We start from the raw sequence: 19106 nt of genomic DNA on the forward strand, positions 1-19106 counted from the left end.
TTTCCTTCTGCTCTTCCTTGAACAGCTACCAGACAGCTCCCAGTACAAGCCCCTGCCATGGTAGGTACAAAGTGTTCTGGGAGCACAGAAACCTCACAACTACCTTGCCTGGTCTTTCCCAGCTTTGCTTATGGCTATGCTGAATCACAACTGACTAACTTGGATTCTACATGTAAGTCACCAGGAGGCCAAAGCAGCTTGTTCAAAGGAACCCAGCAAATTCAGTGAGAGCCCCAGGTGCTCCTGATCCTCATCAAGTGAGGGGCTGGGCATACCTGTACCCTTCAGATGGCTCAGTCTCCCAGCTATAACTATGTAAGCATACTTGGAGGTCTTACTATTAATATTAGCAGAATCCAGAGTTTCCTTCAATGCACAAATACATGTTTTTCACATTCCCTATCTAGAATTTTTTATATTAACATTAATTTTGGGAAATTTTGGGGGGAACTAAAAATGGTTTAAGGAGAAATCTGGTGCATTGTAAAGACTATAGAGCTAGAAGCCATGTGACCTAGGTTTGATTCCAGCTCTGCCAGTGACTCACTGGGAAACCCTGAAATGTTTTCATCTCGCTGAGCCACAGTTTCATCATTGGTACAATGAAGGGATTGGACTGTTTCACGGTATCATACAACTGGAGGTCTTCTGACTCTAGAGTATAATTAGCACTTGCTTTTCATCTCCGTGATGCAGCAGTTTATAGTATTATACCTTTAGGGAAAATAACAGTCACGATTGTAAAGGGAGCAGCTTAAGCAACTATACTTTTAAGGAATCCACCAGGTCCTGGACAAGGAAGAGCCTCCTCAGTTCCTTAAGTGTGCTGTTCACGTAGAACTGCAGGCAGTCCGTGTACTTCTGAATCTGCTCCTGAGAAAGGGTGATCTCAAGCTCCAAGTAGGCCCTGTCAACAAACCATCCCCACAGAGAATTTCATCAGAGGGAATCATGAGATAGGCCGCCACACCCCATTAATAGTTGAGCGTTCCTTTTCTCACTCTGAGAGTGAGGGCGGGGTCATCTCTGGGGGGTAATGCCAGCCAGCGAGGGCCACAGGGCACCATACACATCTGCTTCCAGTGCACTGGGAACACAGAAAGCATGGTTCTCAGTGGAGCATTGGACCGTTTCTGGCTATCTAAGAAATAGCATGGGAAGGCTAAAAATTCAGAGAAACCAGCTGGTACCAGAGGAAGAAAATCAGTGTAAAATCAGCTCATTTGCTGAATTCTCCATACATAACTTCATGGAGATAAATTATCTTTTTAAAGTTGTTGAGATAGCCCAAAATCCTCTTAAGAACTCTAAGAATTCATGTTTAAATTCTGGGATTTACTTCCAGGTTTATAGAAAGAGCACTGAAGTGACCTGGGCCATATTCAAATACTTATGGGTTCTACTGAGTGGTATTTTTAGTAATAACATTTTTCATTAGTTAAAAATGGTTAAATTTAACTCTTGGGTGGGAAAAACATGTATAATAAAAATATATAAATATAATCCCAGCTTAAGCCTCCTCTGCTTGGCCAAGCTCCTCCACAGAGGTCCATCCTTCCTCCCTCCTTTCCTCTGCTTTAAGACAGCACCTATTATCTACCTAGAGGATACTCCTAGAGCACTTTAAGTGTTTACTTAACTCTGTTTGAGATAAAAAGAGTAAAGCAGTATTTGGCTTGAGTTTTCAGGAGTGTTATGGACTGAATGCATCCTCCCCAAATTCATGTTGAAATCTTAACCACCAATGTGAAAGTGTTAGGAGGTGGTGCCTTAGGAAGGTGATTAGATCATGAGTGTGCAGCCCTCACAAATGGGATTAGTGCCCTTAGAAAAGAGACCCAAGGGAGCTTGTTCACTCCATCCCACAGTAAAAGTAGGATACAGTGAGGAGTTGGCAATCTGCAACCCAGGCGAGGGCCCTCAACAGAACCCAACCCTGCTGGCACCCTAATCTTGGATTTCCCAGCCTCTAGAACTATAAGAAATAGATTTCTGTTGTTTATAAGCCACTCAGTCTATGGTATTCTGTTATAGCAGCTAGCAGTGCTAACACCTCCCTCTGCCACATGTCATATATCCTCTTAGTAGACTGCCCTTTTATTTTTGTATTTCCTTCTCTTCAATGTGCATGCAAATCAGGTTTTCCCCAGTATAAAAATGTAGAGAATTATATATGATAAATCTGTTCATGAACCCCACACCCCCTCAGAAGGTTGGCCCTTTGGTGTTAAACTTCTAGAGAAGAGCATGGAAACAAAACTCCAAATACCCTAGTCCTGGTTTTGTGCTACTTACTGGCCACCTGGCCTTGAGCATGTCACATCACTTCTTGGAACCTCAGTGTTCCCACTTGTAAATAGGAATGAAAATGTCTGCTGTGCCTTTCTCATATAGTTAAGAGGATTAAGTAAATGTTGGATTATGATTACTGTTAGAAGTAAATACATGTGAAAACTCAACAAAGCAATAAGTATTAGAATAAGAATAATCAAATTTGCACCATGCATGGTGGCTCACGCCTGTAATCCAAGCACTTTGGAGGCCAAGGTGGGTGGATCACCTGAGGTCGGGAGTTCAAGACCAGCCTGACCAACATGGTGAAACCCTATCTTTATAAAAAAAAAAAAAGAATAATCAAATTTGTTCCACAAATTCACCAGCAATGTTATATACTCAAAGACAAGGTGTTAGGGGAGACTCTAAGAGGTCTGTTGGGTCTCAGAGAAACAGGACTCAAGTGCATCTGTGAGCTGAAATACAGGTGAGGGGAAAAGCCCCTGCTTGGGGGGTGAGGGCTCCTCAGCTGAGGCACTCACTTGAAAGGGTGGCCCTCGTCGGTTTTCTGCACAGCTTGTAAAACAGACTTGTAGATGCGGAAACTGATGGTGGCTGAGAGCGCAGCCAGGGCCAGGTAGGCCACGACGCTCACCACGCTGAACTGGGTCAGGGAGAAGAGCAGCAGCAGGAAACTCCCAAACACGATGCCCGTCTGCTTGATGTCCCGCCAGTACAGCAGGTCAATAGCTGCAGGAGGAGACACAAAACACACCCTGCTGAGCTCCCACAGTGCCATCACATGAACCACTATGGCTCACTCCACCAAGCTGTGGTTGCTGTAGGTTCTCACCTGGCATCTGGATTCCTAAACACAAGTGAGCAGACACACAGCTATACCAAGGGCACTTACTGTCATTCCACTTTGGTTTGGAAGAATCGTTTCCACCCTTGAGGATAATTCACAAATTCACATATAAGAAAAGACTGTTGAATCCCCATTGACCATACTGTGATGGGTGTAGCTCTGTGGGCTACACCATCCACACAGTGGCCCGAATTATGTGACTTTGAAAGAAACTTGAAAATACAGAGGATTCTATGAAGTACCTGTTCTCCTCTTTCGGATAGCATTTCTTATGTGTGCATCTTGCTGCCGTGCTGATAATTTTACGACTGAATGGTAGCCTTTAGATGTACATACTGGTCATACAAATGCCCCTGCTGCTGAGAATGAGCAGCAACAATGAAAAGAAGGGTCTGGGAGAAGTGGTGTCTTCAGAAGCACAGAGGAAGGTCAGGGTTTGCCAGCCAATACCATATACATCCGGACAAAGACATGGCCTGCCTCCAAAACAGCAAAACTGACAAGTTAGTGGTGGTATCAAGAGATCCTGGAGGCTGGGCAAGGTGGCTCATGTCTGTAATCCCAGCACTTTGGGAGGCTGAGGTGGGTGGATTATCTGAGGTCAGGAGTTTGAGATCAGCCTAGCCAACATGGTGAAACCCTGTCTCTACTAAAAATATAAAACATTAGCCAGGAGTGTGGCAGGCGCCTGTAGTCCCAGCTACTTGGGAGGCTGAGGGAGAAGAATTGCTTGAACCCGGGAAGCAGAGATTCCAGTGAACCAAGATCACGCCATTGCCAATTGGGCATGTGACAAATGGTTTTCATAGAATGCTATGCCAATCAATTTTAAGGAAGATAAATAAGAGGCAAAATTCCCATCTCACAACCAAATGTAAATAAATTGAAGTGGTTTTACTGCCAGCTTCACCTGCAGTGTACCTACAGACACCTGGTTTACAGAATTAGACTACAGTCATTTGCTCATAGGAAGAGAGAAGTGACCAGGTTGAAGAGAGCAGGGCATCTTACATGGGTATGTAATTAGCCTGAAAGAACAGTTTTGAAAAAGTCACATGCCCTCATGACAATGCAAGCCAAGAGAGGTGACATAAGGAATTTTGCAGATTAAAGTATTAACCCTTTCTTTGGCCAAAGACCTACCTCAGGCTGGCTGAAGAGTAAATCAGGGCTAAAAGGTGAAGAGTCGCTTTCATAACAGGCTGAGGATACTCCCAGCAATCTGAAGCTGGAGAGACAATTCACTCCCCACAAACTCCCCACTCACCACCACTATCTGGGCCATCAGGGACATTAACTCAGACTCCAGTAGGCAGACCTTTGTTGGGCAAAATTTGTTCCCTTTCCTCTACAATGTGGGAAATAGAGAAGAGGCTCACAAGCATATTTTTGGGGTGAAACAGATTTCTTTTCTCTTTTGAGTAGGGCTGGTCCTACAAATGGGTTTCCAGAGGCAAAAATAAAAAAACAAAGGACGGTGCTCTAAAGCCTCTCTCTTCTCCCTCTCTCAACCCCAGTCACACTGACTGACCATTAGAAATTCATTCCTTTGGCCCAACCCTTTTCTATCCTCAAAGTAGTTGTTACCATCTTTTTTTTTAATGCAAAGATGCTAGAACAGAATAATGCATTAAAGATTTGCTTGTCCTTAACAACAAATTATCAATGAGTTCACCAAATGATTTTTCTTTTAGAAGAGTTTGTTTAGAATGAAGCACCAAAAATTGTAATCCTTTTCAGGTGGAGAAGAGGGATCTTTTGGAAGACATGACCTGCAATAAACCCCTAGAACTCTGAGGGTAGAGGACAGAGTGGGAGAAAAAGGGCTCTCCACAGAAGCCCAGCAGCTCCCGTGTTGAACGGACTGAAGACAATAAATTGGGGCATGCCTAGGCTAAAGGTCTAAAGCCTAGGCAGCAGGGCTAAAGATCTCTGAGGGTCCAGGGTCTCCAGATATTTACTCTCTTTGTGAAGGGGAGGGGCAAAGGCGAATTAAAAGGAAACTAAAGCATCACCACTAACTAAAGTGTTACCTCTTACACAACTGTTTTCATTTATTGAGCAGGAACTAAGTACCAGGCTTTGTGCTGGGTAGGGTGGTGGGGATTTAAAAATAAGTTAATTGTACAAAAACACACACACTCACACAAATGAATAAGAAATAAATAGTAATCTGTTTTATGATGCCCATACACATATGGAAACAAGCACATTATAAGACAGCATGATTTGTGCTGAAGGGGGCATTCTTTAGTGTGAAGGAAGATGCTTACCCACTTGTGAGATTGAAGGGGTTCAAGAGAGCCTCAAAGTAGTTTTCAGACAAAGAGAAGATAGAATTCGCTATTTTCACGTGAATATCCTCTGAATGAATTGCTTTCTACCTGATAGAAATGGCATGCTTACTAGGGAAGCGTCCTAAATCTCCAACCAGCAGACTGCCTACTCAATAAATCTACCGATGGCAGGCACTTCAAGGGCTTTCCTTGAAGAAACTGTGGGCAGAAGGCATTAACTAGGTAACAGGAGTTTGGTGTCGTCCTCTATTCGCAGGTCTTTCAACTACTTGCTAAGATTGTAGGAGGTTTCTCATAAGGAGGTTAAAAAAAGGATTGTTATCTTAAAACAATGGGCTGTTGTTTCTGGATACTTTGTAACAAGATTATCTATTTACATTGATTCTGAAATGTTTAAAGCACTCTCTCTCATATGTTACCTCACTGAAATCTCAAAATAAACTAAAATTACCTAAATTACATTGGTATCTAACAAGCAAGGAAATGAAACTTTTAGAAACTTGGGAAACCGCCTTTGCAAAATTATTACTGAGACAGTGAAAGAAATCTAACTCTGTCTTGCTTCTAACCTCCAAGCTGTCCTTGTTCATTCCTGGGTGTAGGTTGAACTAACTTTGGGAGAAATTTAGTTTATAGTTTAAACCGTGATGGTAGCAGCCCTTTCCCATAGCACACCTTCTTCTTGCCCGGGGACTAGATTGCCTTTGTAGGACAAACATTAGCCACAAGATGAGAAATGATGGTTTAGGAGTCATGCAGCTGGAGGCTACAAGATTCTGACCCTCCCTAAACTGCTCCTAAGATCAGTGCTTGAGATATTTTGCAGACCATGCACTTGATGGATCAGTTGGCCTCACTCAGATCAATAAACTGACTCATCTAATCTTGTGGTCCCCACCCAGGAACTAGAAGATAGCTCCAACTCGATATGATTTCATCTCTGACCAATCAGTACTCCTTGCTCAATGGCTTCTCCCGACCCACCAAGTTATCCTTAAAAACTCTGCTCCCTGAATGCTCCGAGAGATTGATTTGAGTAATGATAAAACTTGAATCCCCTGCACAGCCAGCTCTGTGTGAAGTATTCTTTCTTCATTGCAATTCCTCTGTCTTGATGAATTAGCATTGCCTAGGCAGCAGGCAAGGTGAAACCCTTGGTTGGTTACACATTTGGGGGCTTGTCTGGGATTGCCTTTGTGACTACCTGCCTGTGGTTCAGTGGCCTCCCTCCAGCGATGGATCCAAAAGGCAGCCCAAGTGGCCTCCTAGTTCTCTTGGACTGGGGGCTGACTCTGGTATTCTTTCTGCTGACATGAGGCTGCTGACCCAATGTGCATGGATTTAATTGCAATGGAGAAATGGTCCTGGGGAGATATCCCTTAACTGTGGCCGTATCACAGGGTGTCTGTAGCCCCATGGTGGGGTGTCTGTCTGTAATCCCATTGTGGGGTATCTAGATTGATGAGTATCCTAGGCACTGCCAATGCATCCTTTCTTCTCCTGACTGGTAATGTAGTCTTATGGTGAGGTGTCTATAGCCCCATTGTGGGGTGTCTGTTTGTAGTTCCACCATGGGGTGTCTGTATCTGTACCATCATTGAAGGGTATCTGGCTCCTGGGGGTCTCAGTTGGTTCTTTTTTTTTTTTTTTTTTTTTTTGAGATGGGTCTCCCTCTGTCACCCAGTCTGCAGTGCAGTAGCACAATCTCGGCTCACTGCAACCTCCGCCTCTTTTTCTTGAGCAGTTAAAAGCCTTGCAAGCCTGAATTTGGGTTCAAGCAATTCTCCTGTCTCAGCCTCCCAAGCAGCTCGGACTACAGGTGCCTGCCAGCACACTTGGCTAATTTTTGTATTTTTAGTAGGACAGGGTTTCACCTTGTTGGTGAGGCTGGTCTCAAACTCCTGACCTCAGGTGATCCACCTGCCTTGGCCTCCCAAAGTGCTGGGATTATAGGCATGAGCCACCACACCCCACCTTCGGTTGGTTCATTCTAACTAGTAGGAAGAGTCCTGATTTGGGAGACTTCTCAATCAGGAAGATTTCAAGGAGGTTTCTCAGATGGAGAATAGGAGTATAACTCTTGGAGTTCTTGGTTAGGGATCTAATTTGGAAGGCCTTCTTTCCATCTCCTCTTTGTGTGTGTTTGTATATGTGGAAGGGATCTCAGAGGGGGATGCTGATGGAAGTCCAGCAGGTCTAACTCAGAGAACCCTCATTATTAGTCTAGTCATACTCCATGAGCCCTAAAGAAGGCTCAACAGGCCTGTCTCTCAGGGTGACTATCTGCTCTTTACCTTGACCACAGATCCCATTGTGAATTATCATTTGGAGGTCGTCCACCCTCACCTGGAGTGGATCAGGACTAAAGGGAAAAAGTTTTAGTTTTTCCTGGCTGACACTGAGTGCTGAACAAGGTGACTAACATCTATTTTGTTATGTGTATTTTGCTGGGATGGAAAATGTTAATTTGGTTCTCCATGCAGCCCATTGGGCAGCATTATGCAAATTAAGAATCTTGCCTGTGGTTCCATAAAACAATAAAAGGTTATTTTCTCTTGTAAAGTGGCTGGAACCCCACTGCTATAGCACAAACAAGCAGGGTCATCAGAAGCTACTCCATTCTTCTGGAAGCTGCAGAGAAAGAGAACCCAGAAACGTGGTATGCCAGCAAAAAGGGTAAGAAATTCTTACCAGCCAAGTTTCTGGTCTCTCTCTCTCTCTCTATCTAGGTAAAACAGTCAACTATTGGTCTTCTCTGCAAAGGTCTGATTAATAGAAAAAAGGATTTGTGTGACTAGTCTTAGGCTGTAGCAAATGCTGTGTACTTTGTGTCTTTCTGTGTTCTGTAATGGAGAGAGGGGTATTGCAGGATAGAATGTGGGTTTAGGACGCCTATAAGCCTGCCTTTCAAGTCAGCTTGGCAGGCTGGTTAGTTACAAACTTTGCTACGGGTCCCTGAAACTACTACTGTATAAAATTTCTCTGTCTTCTTTTGTGACCTTAATAGCTTAACTTTATGACCATGTAGTGATACTTTCTTTGGTTTCCACTATCCAGGACAGAAATTTTGGGGTTCATGTCATAGTCCTTAAATTTTTTCTTGAGCAGTTAAAAGCCTTGCAAGCCTGAATTTGGCTTTTCTAGGCTCCTTGTGAGAAAAGCAATAGACTGCTCAATGCTGTATAGCTCAGTATCCAAGGCTTTAGCTTTTGACAGTGGTGGCCTGGGTTCAATTGTTGGCTTCTAAAATAATTCCATTCTGATTTATTTGTATAACTTTGCCATTTATTGGGGTTCCCCCCCATACATGACTTCTAATTTCTTCTCTTGAATTTTCCTTTCTTTAAACTACCTTGTGGAAATTCTAAATCTTGTAAAAAAAGAAACGGCTTTCTTCAAAGAAAATGTCTTTGAAGCATATAGGAGGTTACCTTTGGTAAAGTTCAGAAGGTAAAAATATTGGCCACTTGGCATGGCTAAAGTCAGGTAATAAGAGATTTGAAAGGATTTCTTTTTTTTTTTAAAGAACACTATGGTTAAAAGTCAGCTTAAATAAAAGTGGATAAACAAGCTATAGATTGATTGATTGACTGACTGATTGAGATGGAGTCTCGCTCTGTCATCCAGGCTGGAGTGTAGTGGCGCTATCTCGGCTCACTGCAACCTCCGCCCCCTGGGTTCAAGCGATTCTCCTGCCTCAGACTCCCGAATAGCTAGGACTACAGGCATGCACCACCACACCTGAATAATTTTTTGTATTTGCAGTAGGGACAGGGTTTCACCATGTTGGCCAGACTGGTCTAAAACTCCTGATCTTGTGATCCACCTGCCTCCGCCTCCCAAAGTGCTGGGATTACAGATGTGAACTACTGCACCTGGCCCATAGATATATTTAAAGGGCTTTATGATTTTCTCTTCTTGGAATTTCTTTTTCTGGAAAAAGGTTTTCCCTTCTCAGTCGACTGAATTATTTTTCTCCATTTTTTTGTCTTGCACCTCTTAATGCACATACGAGAGGCCCTGAGATAACTTCTGGTAGCTTGGAACTCACTGGGAAAAACAGAGAAGACACCATAGACCCTGTTTTGGTTAAAAAAAAAAAAAAAACCCTCTGTTTTCCTCATAAAATCCCAAGAATTAAAAATAGATAAAGCCCTCTTAAAATTAAAGGCTCTGTTCTGTTTTGCATTGTGTTATCTGATGGTTTTGAGTTTTGGGGGTATCAGAAATTACATCACATTATGATAACTAGGTAGAAAATATACTTTAAGGGATGGCTAATAGTATTTATGGAGGGAAACTAAATTCTTTGCACACTTGGATCAGAGAAGCATGCTTTTGGCCACTTGGAAGATAAGAAAACATCCCCACGCCCCTCTTGGGAGATAAGACTCCCATGGGAGATAGGCTTATTACAAAATGGGCTGATTGGCTTTGGGGTGCCTTGCAATAAAATGCATGGTAGAAGCACTGCACTGTCCTCTCTCAAGTATTTTCCTCCTTTTGGGGATCCAGGATCCAGTATAAAATGGTACCCTTAATTTTGGGGATCTATCTTTGCCTTCAGCGGCTTATTTGCTGATTCTTTGGCCTTAGAAATTTCCTGGCCCTGTTCCTCCAAGGGCTCCACCCTGAAGCCAATCATCCAGTTAAAAAACTGGCAAATGAAAAATTTCATAAGGGCTGAATCTTCTGTCTGTCTATGTATTTATATGTGTTGTACGTTTATACGTAAAAAAGCTCTGATTAATTGGCTTAGAAACATTAAGTGCAAAAATCAAATATTTTGTCAGAAAAATAGGAACTTTAATGCTGTTTTGTTCATGTGACCTTAGTAATCTTTTGGAAATAAAGACAATTTTAAAGATTATTGGTAAAGTAAAATGTCATGAAAATGTAGACATCTGGCATAAATTAAGGTTGACTATCAAATTTGCTAACTGTTTTAAGGTGAAGCTGTTTCTTTGGCTTTGAAAATTGTTTGGTTTACCTACTTTGGAGCATTAGATTATAGATAAGGCTTGAGGAAACATGTAAAGCCATGCCTGCTATTATGCTAAAAGGAGTCAGACATTATCTTCATTTCTGTCTTATGTCCTAGGCTTCACCCCTAGTACATAATTAAAATTGCTTACTTATCATTTTTCACTAAAAATAAAAGTTGCTAAGAGTTAACATTGTAACATGCAGTTGACACCATGGAAGAAACAGTTTTACGTAAAAGGTGTGCAGGGAATGTGTTTTTGCTAAAAGATTATAAGAAGGCATGGGAATATGGCTTTCGGTATAGGGAATGTAACTTTGTCTAGTTCAGAGAGTTTTAAAAATTGTCTTAACCAAAAAGAGTAATGGAATAAAACTGAAATTATTAAGCAAAGTGAAAGGGGTTTGTAAAGGGTTATACTTGTAAAAATTCTGTGGTTATAAACAAATTGGCTAATACTTAAAGTAAATTATTTAGCTTTTCTTCTTAAGTTAAAACATTAAAATCATACTGATGTGGGGCCAGAATCTGGGCCCATGTGTCTGAATAACAGGGTTTACTCAGAAAATTGATCTGCTGTTTAATGAAATATTGTAAAGGGTTCTAAAGAGTTTGTGAAAATCATACCTTATGGTCAAACTAATTAAAACTGAATAAAGATATAAAATTTTATTTTAAAAAACTAACTTTAACATTAAAGATGCACTAATGCAAAGAGGAAATTTGTTTTTCTCTTTTAAAGATGATTTTTATATAATACTGAAATATAATAAAAGGGTTTGTTTTCTTCTTTAGGTAAATGGCAGGGAAAAAAAGCAAGAAAGAGAGGAGACAGATTCAATTGGCTTCATGCTATCTTCACTGGGTATTGTTTGGAAAGCTAAGTCTTGTCTATCAGAGTAAAGGTTTTTCTTTTAAAAAATTTTTTGGAGTTATCATTTTAGCCAAATGAATTACTTATGGTAACCTGGGATCCTATTTTGTGATATCCAGTGTTTTAAACCTTTAATATTTAACAAACTTTCCAACATCAAGACATTATAAATTATGTCTCTTTCTTACCTAATATTTTAGATATTAGGTCTTCTAAAGTCCAAAAGTAACCTTTGGTTTATTTGGTAAAAACTCCTACAGAAAGCATTGTCAAATATGAAATGGTGTTTAGTTTTCTTTGGTCTATATTTGTGTAAATGTGTTATCGGTATATGTAAATAATGAAAAACCCCTGTACGTCCAATATAATTTAGTATATTTTATTAGTCATTATTATGTTATATCACATCAATAATTATTATGTTAACAGACTGTGCCACAGAGGTAACACAATTCCTTGTCAATTGTGTCTTTAACTGTGGCTGCCTTAAAATGTTTTTGTAGTCCACAGACAATTGTCTCATTTTGGTCCTCTTTAAAAAAATGGTTTTATAATCAGCTGTAACATTTAACATGGGCTCTTAAATGCAGGTTTCTAATTAATAATGCTGGAGATTGTGACATTAAAACGGAGGTAAATCTTTCAAATAGAAGAGTAAATGATGTTTGGTTTACTTTGCACTTTATTTGTATAAATGTTATTAGTATGTGTTCCAAAATTACAGGAAACTTCTATAATGTTGATATAATTTAGTGTACATTATTAATAATTATAATTGTTATGTAGAATTGTTGTATGCTACAAAAGTATCCAAAATTCCTAGTCAACTATAACTTTAATACTGGCTATAGACTTTTGTCACCCACAGACATTTTGTCTTGCTTTGGTTCTTTTCAAAAGGCAGTTTATAATCCGGTGTAGAACTTTTAACTACGGGTCTCAAATAATTTTAAAAATTGTGCTATTGAAAGAGGGAAAAAAACAGACTTCTAGGACTCTCAAGGAAAGCTTGTGTGTTAAACATTGCTAAACCTTTTGTTTTTAGAGTCAAGAGAACTTACTTCTTTGGAGCTATTTGCAACTTTTAACAAGTGAGTAAAATATACTCATATAAACAAAATTTGGAGCATATTTGTTCCTCTCTACTTAATTTCTCCAGAATTTGGAAACTATTTGTGAATATTCTGAATTTATGGAAGTACAATTAATTGCATAAGTGCAATAAGAATCTGCTTCTTTTGTAACAGGATACATTGGAGAAATTGGTTATTTTATCAAGGCTTTAACTGGAACAGTTAAAGGGGTTCACTCCCATTCCCACTACAGCCCTGTCTTGGGACCTTAAGAGAAGAGGAATTTTCCTACCTCATAGGTATTAACGGGTACAAAACCCATTGCTGGGCTTGGCTTTTAAAAAGTATCATCTAAAATTCTTTATGAAACAAAGTTCTAGAAAAGCCAATGAAAAAAGCCTAAGTGAAAAATAATTATTCTTGCTGCACTTTATGCAAATAGCTAAGCTAAGAACAGTAAGACTGAAGTTTATTTTGTAAACAAATCAGTTCTCTCATGATTTGTTTTTAATAAAAATAGGGACTGGAGAGAGAAAAATTATACTTCAAAAGAAAAACTGTAGTGCACTGTTTTTAGCTGTTCTTGGGTTTTTTTCTGCAGTTTAAACTAAATTCTAAATTCTTTGTGGGTTAGAAGTCCCCAAACTAATGCTTTCAAATCTTTGCTTTTAAAACTGGGAATTGTACTCCTCATCCTAGAACTCGTTATTTACCTTATAGTAGGTTGTTCACGTAAACACTGTAGTAAAACTATAAACAAGAATACTAATGTTTTTGCCATGGAAGCCTTAAAAGCCCAGCCAGGCCTGCATGAGTACACTCAGACAGCTGCAAAGCGGCTCCACTCTTCTCACCTTGGAGTTCACTCCCATTCCCACTATGTCCCTGTCCTCTGTCAGTAGGAAGAAGCCAGAGCAATCAACGGCCTTTTCCCATCTTCATAGCCTACACCTTAAGATTAAGGTGTTATAAAACCTAAAGGGAGGGATTGAAACCACCTTTGCAAAATTGTGACTCAGACAGTGAAAGAGATCTAACTTAACTGACTCCACCTTGCTTCTAACCTCCAAGCTGTCCTTGTTCGTTCATGGGTGTAGGCTGAACTAACTTTGGGAGAAACTTAGTTTACATTTTAAACAAAGATGGTAACAGCCCTTTCCCAGAGCATACCTCCTTCTTGCCTGGGACTAGATTGCCTCTGTAGGACTAACATTAGCTACAAGATGAGAAATTATGGTTTGGAAGTCATGCATAGGGTATAAGATTCTAACCCTCCCTAAACTGCTCCTAAGGGCAGTGCTTGGGATATTTTGCAGACCCTGCACTTCATGGATCAGCTGGCTGTATTCAGATCAATAAACTGGCTCATCTGATCTTGTGGCTCCAACCCAGGAACTGACAGAGCACAAGAAGAGAGCTCTAACTCACTATGATTTCACCTGTGACCAGTCAGCACTCCTGGCTCACTGGCTTCCCCTTGACAAACCAAGTTGTCTTTAAATAAAAACTCTGCTACCCGAATGTTGGGAGAGACTAATTTGAGTAATAATAAAACTTGGGTATCCTGCACAGCCAGCTCTGTGTAAATTACTACTTGGGTCTCCTGCACAGCTGGCTCTGCGTGAAGTACTCTTCTCTACTGCAATTCCCTTGTCTTGATGAATCAGCTGTGTCTAGGCAGCAGGCAAGGTAAACCCCTTGGGTGGTTACACTTGCATCTTGGCCAGTTAATAGGAGAATCAGGTTCAAATCCTAAATCTGATGTTTTTTCCAAAACAAAATAGTTGCCTCTCTCACATTACATGTTAATGTTGCCAAAAGTTACATAAAATTAGCTTAGAGAAATTTGATTATACTTACAAAGCTTTCGGAATTAGGTATTTAAAGAGAAATTTCTTTGTGTAAAAAGTCATTTCAATAGTAAACAGTTATTGATCATCTATTATCTAAGTAAGCACAAGAATGAAGAAATCAAAAAATTCTGATCCTGCTTTTAAGGAACTTTAGGTCTAGCTGGGAAGACTGAACATTCTTTTGACAAATGCTGAATCAATGCCAACATATCTTGTACTGTTGTAGGTGGCAAAAGTTGAGTTTGAGGAAGAGATAGTACTAGAATTGATAAAGAGAATGTGGGATGGTATGTGAGTGTGGCGGACAATTCGTTAAGAAGATGGGGTAGATAAAAGGAAATATTACAAAGGATTAGTTGACAAAAATGGTGACTAATTCACTGTGGGAGAAAGGCGGAAGAGCTAATTAAGGGTGAAAACATTTCAAAGTTGGGTGATTGAGTAATTAGTATCACTGCCAAAAACAGGAAATTTGAGAGTGAACTGGTTTGGGGAAAAGCTGACACTTGTCTTTAAATCTCCAGATTCTGACATGATGACATCTAAGCAGGGCATTCTGACACAGCCTAGGGCAGAGATGAGATCAGAGACGAAACGAGGCTGACAACTGCACACACTACTAATTTTTATAAAGCTTAGACGTTAAATGACTTGCTCTTTAGGCTCTGTCACAGTGGCCCTGAGTTAACATGGTCCTTAAAATCATGTATCCAATGATATTCAGATGAATATATACAGTAGACCACTGGAAATGCAGGGCTAAAAATTAGTGCAGGGGGATGAATATTTACTTGTGGTTGTATGCTAAGTGTAAATGATGCCTTCAGCCATGAAAATGTAGGAAATCTCCAATGGAGGACAAGCTAAGGGATGCAGTTTAGGATGAAGCCATCACTTGAGATTGAAAGGAATAAGTGGGTCCATAGAAAAGAGAAGTCCACCTGTTAGAAAGGGCACCACAGTAGTGTAGGTTATGGCAGCCAAGGAGAAGGACATTTCCCAGAAGAAAGGGGTAAGCTACAGTGTGTAATGCTGTAGACATAACAAGGAAATGGGAATGTAGAAAGGACCACTGGATTTGGAGACAGGAAGGAAGGTCATTCATAACTTTGCAGGGAGCAGCGTTAGGAGTAGTGGGGACAGAAGCCTTATTCTAAGGGGCTGGGTGGGTGGGGGGAAGTTCAAAGTGTTAAAGAAGATGGTAGTTTGGGGAGTAGTAGCAACAAGTAAACCTTTAGGTTGAGCAAAACTTAGCAATATTATTGGGAAGAGAGGGGTAAAGACTTTGGAAAACAGATTTGATAAAGCAAAGTCTCCACGAAGACAGGAAAAAATGTGATTAATCATAGTTTGTTGTTTTCAAAGAAGGAAGAAGAAGAGAGATAGGTAACGATGGAGGGGCATTGTGGAAAGTTATAGGTGTGGCCATAGATATGTGTTGAGGTGGAACAAAAATAACCTAAAGTGGTAAAATAACATGAAAAGGGAAATTAACTTGAATTTTCCCTGGAAAATGAGTCATGAGGTTCCTGAGGCTAAGCAGATTAAGGGTGGGGCTTGAACAGAGTATGAGAAGTCAAGTCCTGCGCTGTCCAATACAGTAGCAATCAGTCACATAAGGTACTGGGTGCTTGAAACAGGGCTAGTCCCAAATGAGATGTTCTGTAGTGTCAACTACATACTGGATCTTAGACTTACTACAAAAAAGGATGTAAGATGCCTCATTAATGCTTTTTGTATTGATATGTTGAAAGGCTAAAACTTTTGGATATAATAATACAATATATAATCAAAAAGAATTTCTCTTGTTTCCTGTTACTTTTTAATATGGCTATTAGAAAATTTACAGTTATATTTGTGGCTTATATTATATTTCTATTGGACAGCGCTGGTCTAGAAAAATACAGTAAGGTTTCAAAAAGGAATGAATAAATGGACTGCCAAAAAGTGAAGAGGGTTTGGTTAAAGCCAAGGATTTCTTGGGGGTCCATTCAATAGATTTAGATGCTGAATGTTCTGATCAGTGGGTGGTGGGGCTGGTCCAGGGCTGTGAGTAGGCCCAAGGAACATGATCAGAGGACTCTAAGGTACAAGAGGACAGAATTGAAATGAATAACCCTGGGGTTCAGGCTGGGAATGATGGACAGTCTAAACGGCTGGTGTCTGTCAGGCTGGGAGAGTGGCAATGGCCATGTGTGGTCAGAGTGCCAGGAAATGGCCCAAAGTTCTGATGATGCAGTGGGAAGGGTAGGAGGTGATGGAATCAGAGAATAGAATTTCTACATTCCAAATCTGCTGTGTAAATGCCGATTTTTCACATTTTAATTTTGTTTAGAGTGATACCAACTTGTGTAGGAAACTTTATAGTACCCAATCCAGAAAAGAAGGTACTTGAATAAAGTTTCCTTAGAACCCAGTAAGAAAAACATAAGTAACTCTGTTGCTGGAATGAATTACCCCCAGTGGTCTTCAGGTATACCAAAGTATGAGCAGCTTTTCTGTTTTAATATCCTCCTACTGCAGAAAAGACAGGCGAGAGTTTAAACATTGGAGTATATTAGCTAAGAATACTTACTAGGATAGGCATATGACAATATTGCTTTGCCAGTTGTAACAATTAGAGCTACTTTGCTAAAAATTGAGGAAAAACATATTGGTGTTGAAATGAGAGATCCGTGTGTCCTATCAATTTGATAAATGAACTGGGCTTGGAGAATTCATCATAGTCCTCAAACCACAGCTATGAGTACACACACCGCAGCCTGCCTGGGACTGTCTTAAAATGAATTCAGCCAAAGGTAAAGTAGCAGATTTGAAGAATCCTAACACCAAATGTTGAAACTAGTGCTCCCCTCATTTCCAGAATCCAATCAACAAGCAAAGAAGCATAAGAGAAGTGATCCAAGGTTTGAATTAATAGCTAAGTGGAAATTAAATCCTGTCAAATTTCTAGAAAGAAAGTCCTTTGCTGTAGTCCAAATTTTTTGTTTTGGGAAAATATTTTAAATGCATTCAAATGACCCAGTCGTGGCTAAAGTATTCAGAAAGTTTATTAAAAATGTGTGAACTGAAAAGACAAGTAGTGCAGCTACTTATATTTTATTTATAAGGCAAAACGTAATATACGTGGATAATATAAAATGGCAATAAATTGTGCATAATTATCTTCATTATGGTACCATATTCTTAACTGTGTAATTTTATTCCATCTTGGTAGAGAAAATATTTCAGGCAGCACTACAACACTTGCTGACAAGTGGTGACAAGTTAACGCTACTTTTGAAAAGGCCAAGTGAGGCCAGGTCCAGTGGCTCATGCCCATAATCCCAGCACTCTGGGAGGCTGAGGTGGATAGATCACCTGAGGTCAGGAGTTTGAGATCAGCCTGACCAACATGGTGAAACCCTGTCTCTACTAAAAATACAACAACAACAACAACAACAACAACAACAAATCAGCTGGGTGTGGTGGCACATGCCGGTGATCCCAGCTACTCGGGAGGCTGAGGTAGGAGAATCACCTGAACCTGGGAGGCGGAGGTTGTGGTGAGCTGAGATCAAGCCACTGCACGCCAGCCTAGGTGACAGAGCAACACTCCATCTTAAATAAACAAACAAACAAATAAATAAGGCCAACTGAGAAGATGTGAGAAATTCCTGTTCATTGGTAATGTCAGCAATTCAACAAAAGGACTTTTGAAAAATTATATGCTGTTGACATTTATTTACTTTTTAGCAAACTTCCAATGATTTAACTACAATAATTGACTACCTTGTGAACAGACTAAGAAGGCTAGACAAATCTCAGTTGTTTCCAGCCCAGTGTCCAAAGCAGTGATTAAAAGCCAGTTTTTTTTCTGATTTTCATGAAGGAAACAAAATGTCACCACAAAAGGTTAACCAGAAAAAATAGAAGTAACTTTTTCCTTCTTTAATCTTCCCTCGTTTGACATTAAACTGGAGAAACAAAATGAAAGTAGATGTAACAAAATACTTCAAACATAGACTTTCAAAGATGACATCTTCTAGTCATGAGTTTCATTTACCAAGATAGTCTCCCACATCAGTTGAAGGTTCACATGGTAATCTAGGAGCCCTGAGCCCAGAGGGGAAACTGCTGGCAGCGACTTTTGCTAATAAGACACCTTTTGATTTCATTTTCCAGGCCCTTCCCTCACACCTCCTAACTACAACCTATATGGCTGTCAAGAGAAAAATGGCAACACTATTTCTAGACTCTTAAATAATTCTGTGGATATTTTGAGAGGAAAGACACATTAAGCCTGGTGCTTTCTATAGATAGTAAAAGAGCATAGCATTTAATCCACTACTTTAAATGAGCTTCAGTGGAACAATGGAAGATGAAGGATTTGAGTGTCAAAGCCACAGCCAACAGCAATCTCTGCTGCTTTTCTTCCATGAGAGACAAAAGCAAATACACTATTCCCGAATGGCTACTCCTCAGGTGGGACTGAAGGCAAAAACTCCTTTATCCTTACAGAGGGCTTAACATTTTCATTGGTTAGAAATGAATGCGATTCCTGTTGGCTAGGTCTATCCACTAGGACTAGAACATTCCTATTCTTTCCAAGCTGTAAAGTTAACATGATGATGTGTAAGCCCTTGGTCAGCATTGTCGGGTGGGCCTGCCCAGGAAGTGAAACAGCAGGGCCTGTGTATTCCAGACATTTGTGCAAGCTCCTCCTCCTCCTTGACCTCTGGCAAAGCCAAGGCTCACGTGGGGGGATCTTCACAGGGTAACCGGGATCAAAGGAAGAAATGGTCACAGGGAGGAAAAGACAGGCTTTAGGAGATGAATTTTGAGACACTCAATAATGATTGTCTTCATGTACTTTTGCTTTCTTTAAGCCTTCTGATCTCATC

The 19106-nt window shown here is 40.3% G+C and overlaps 1 protein-coding gene across 15 annotated transcripts in view; it reads right to left on the reverse strand.

Moving 5' to 3' along the window:
- RTN1 (reticulon 1) overlaps positions 1-19106 on the reverse strand; it is a 495935-nt gene that overhangs the window by 8501 nt on the left and 468328 nt on the right. For all 15 annotated transcript variants that reach the window (XM_054240000.2, XM_078335057.1, XM_078335059.1 and 12 more), the window contains 2 exons: positions 2817-3024; positions 769-907 (listed from right to left, as the gene is read on the reverse strand). In XM_054240000.2, coding sequence (XP_054095975.2) covers positions 769-907; positions 2817-3024 — 347 coding nt within the window. The remainder of the gene's footprint in view (positions 1-768; positions 908-2816; positions 3025-19106) is intronic.

Source organism: Callithrix jacchus, chromosome 8, assembly GCF_049354715.1.
Source record: "Callithrix jacchus isolate 240 chromosome 8, calJac240_pri, whole genome shotgun sequence".
Taxonomy (NCBI): Eukaryota; Metazoa; Chordata; class Mammalia; order Primates; family Cebidae; genus Callithrix; species Callithrix jacchus.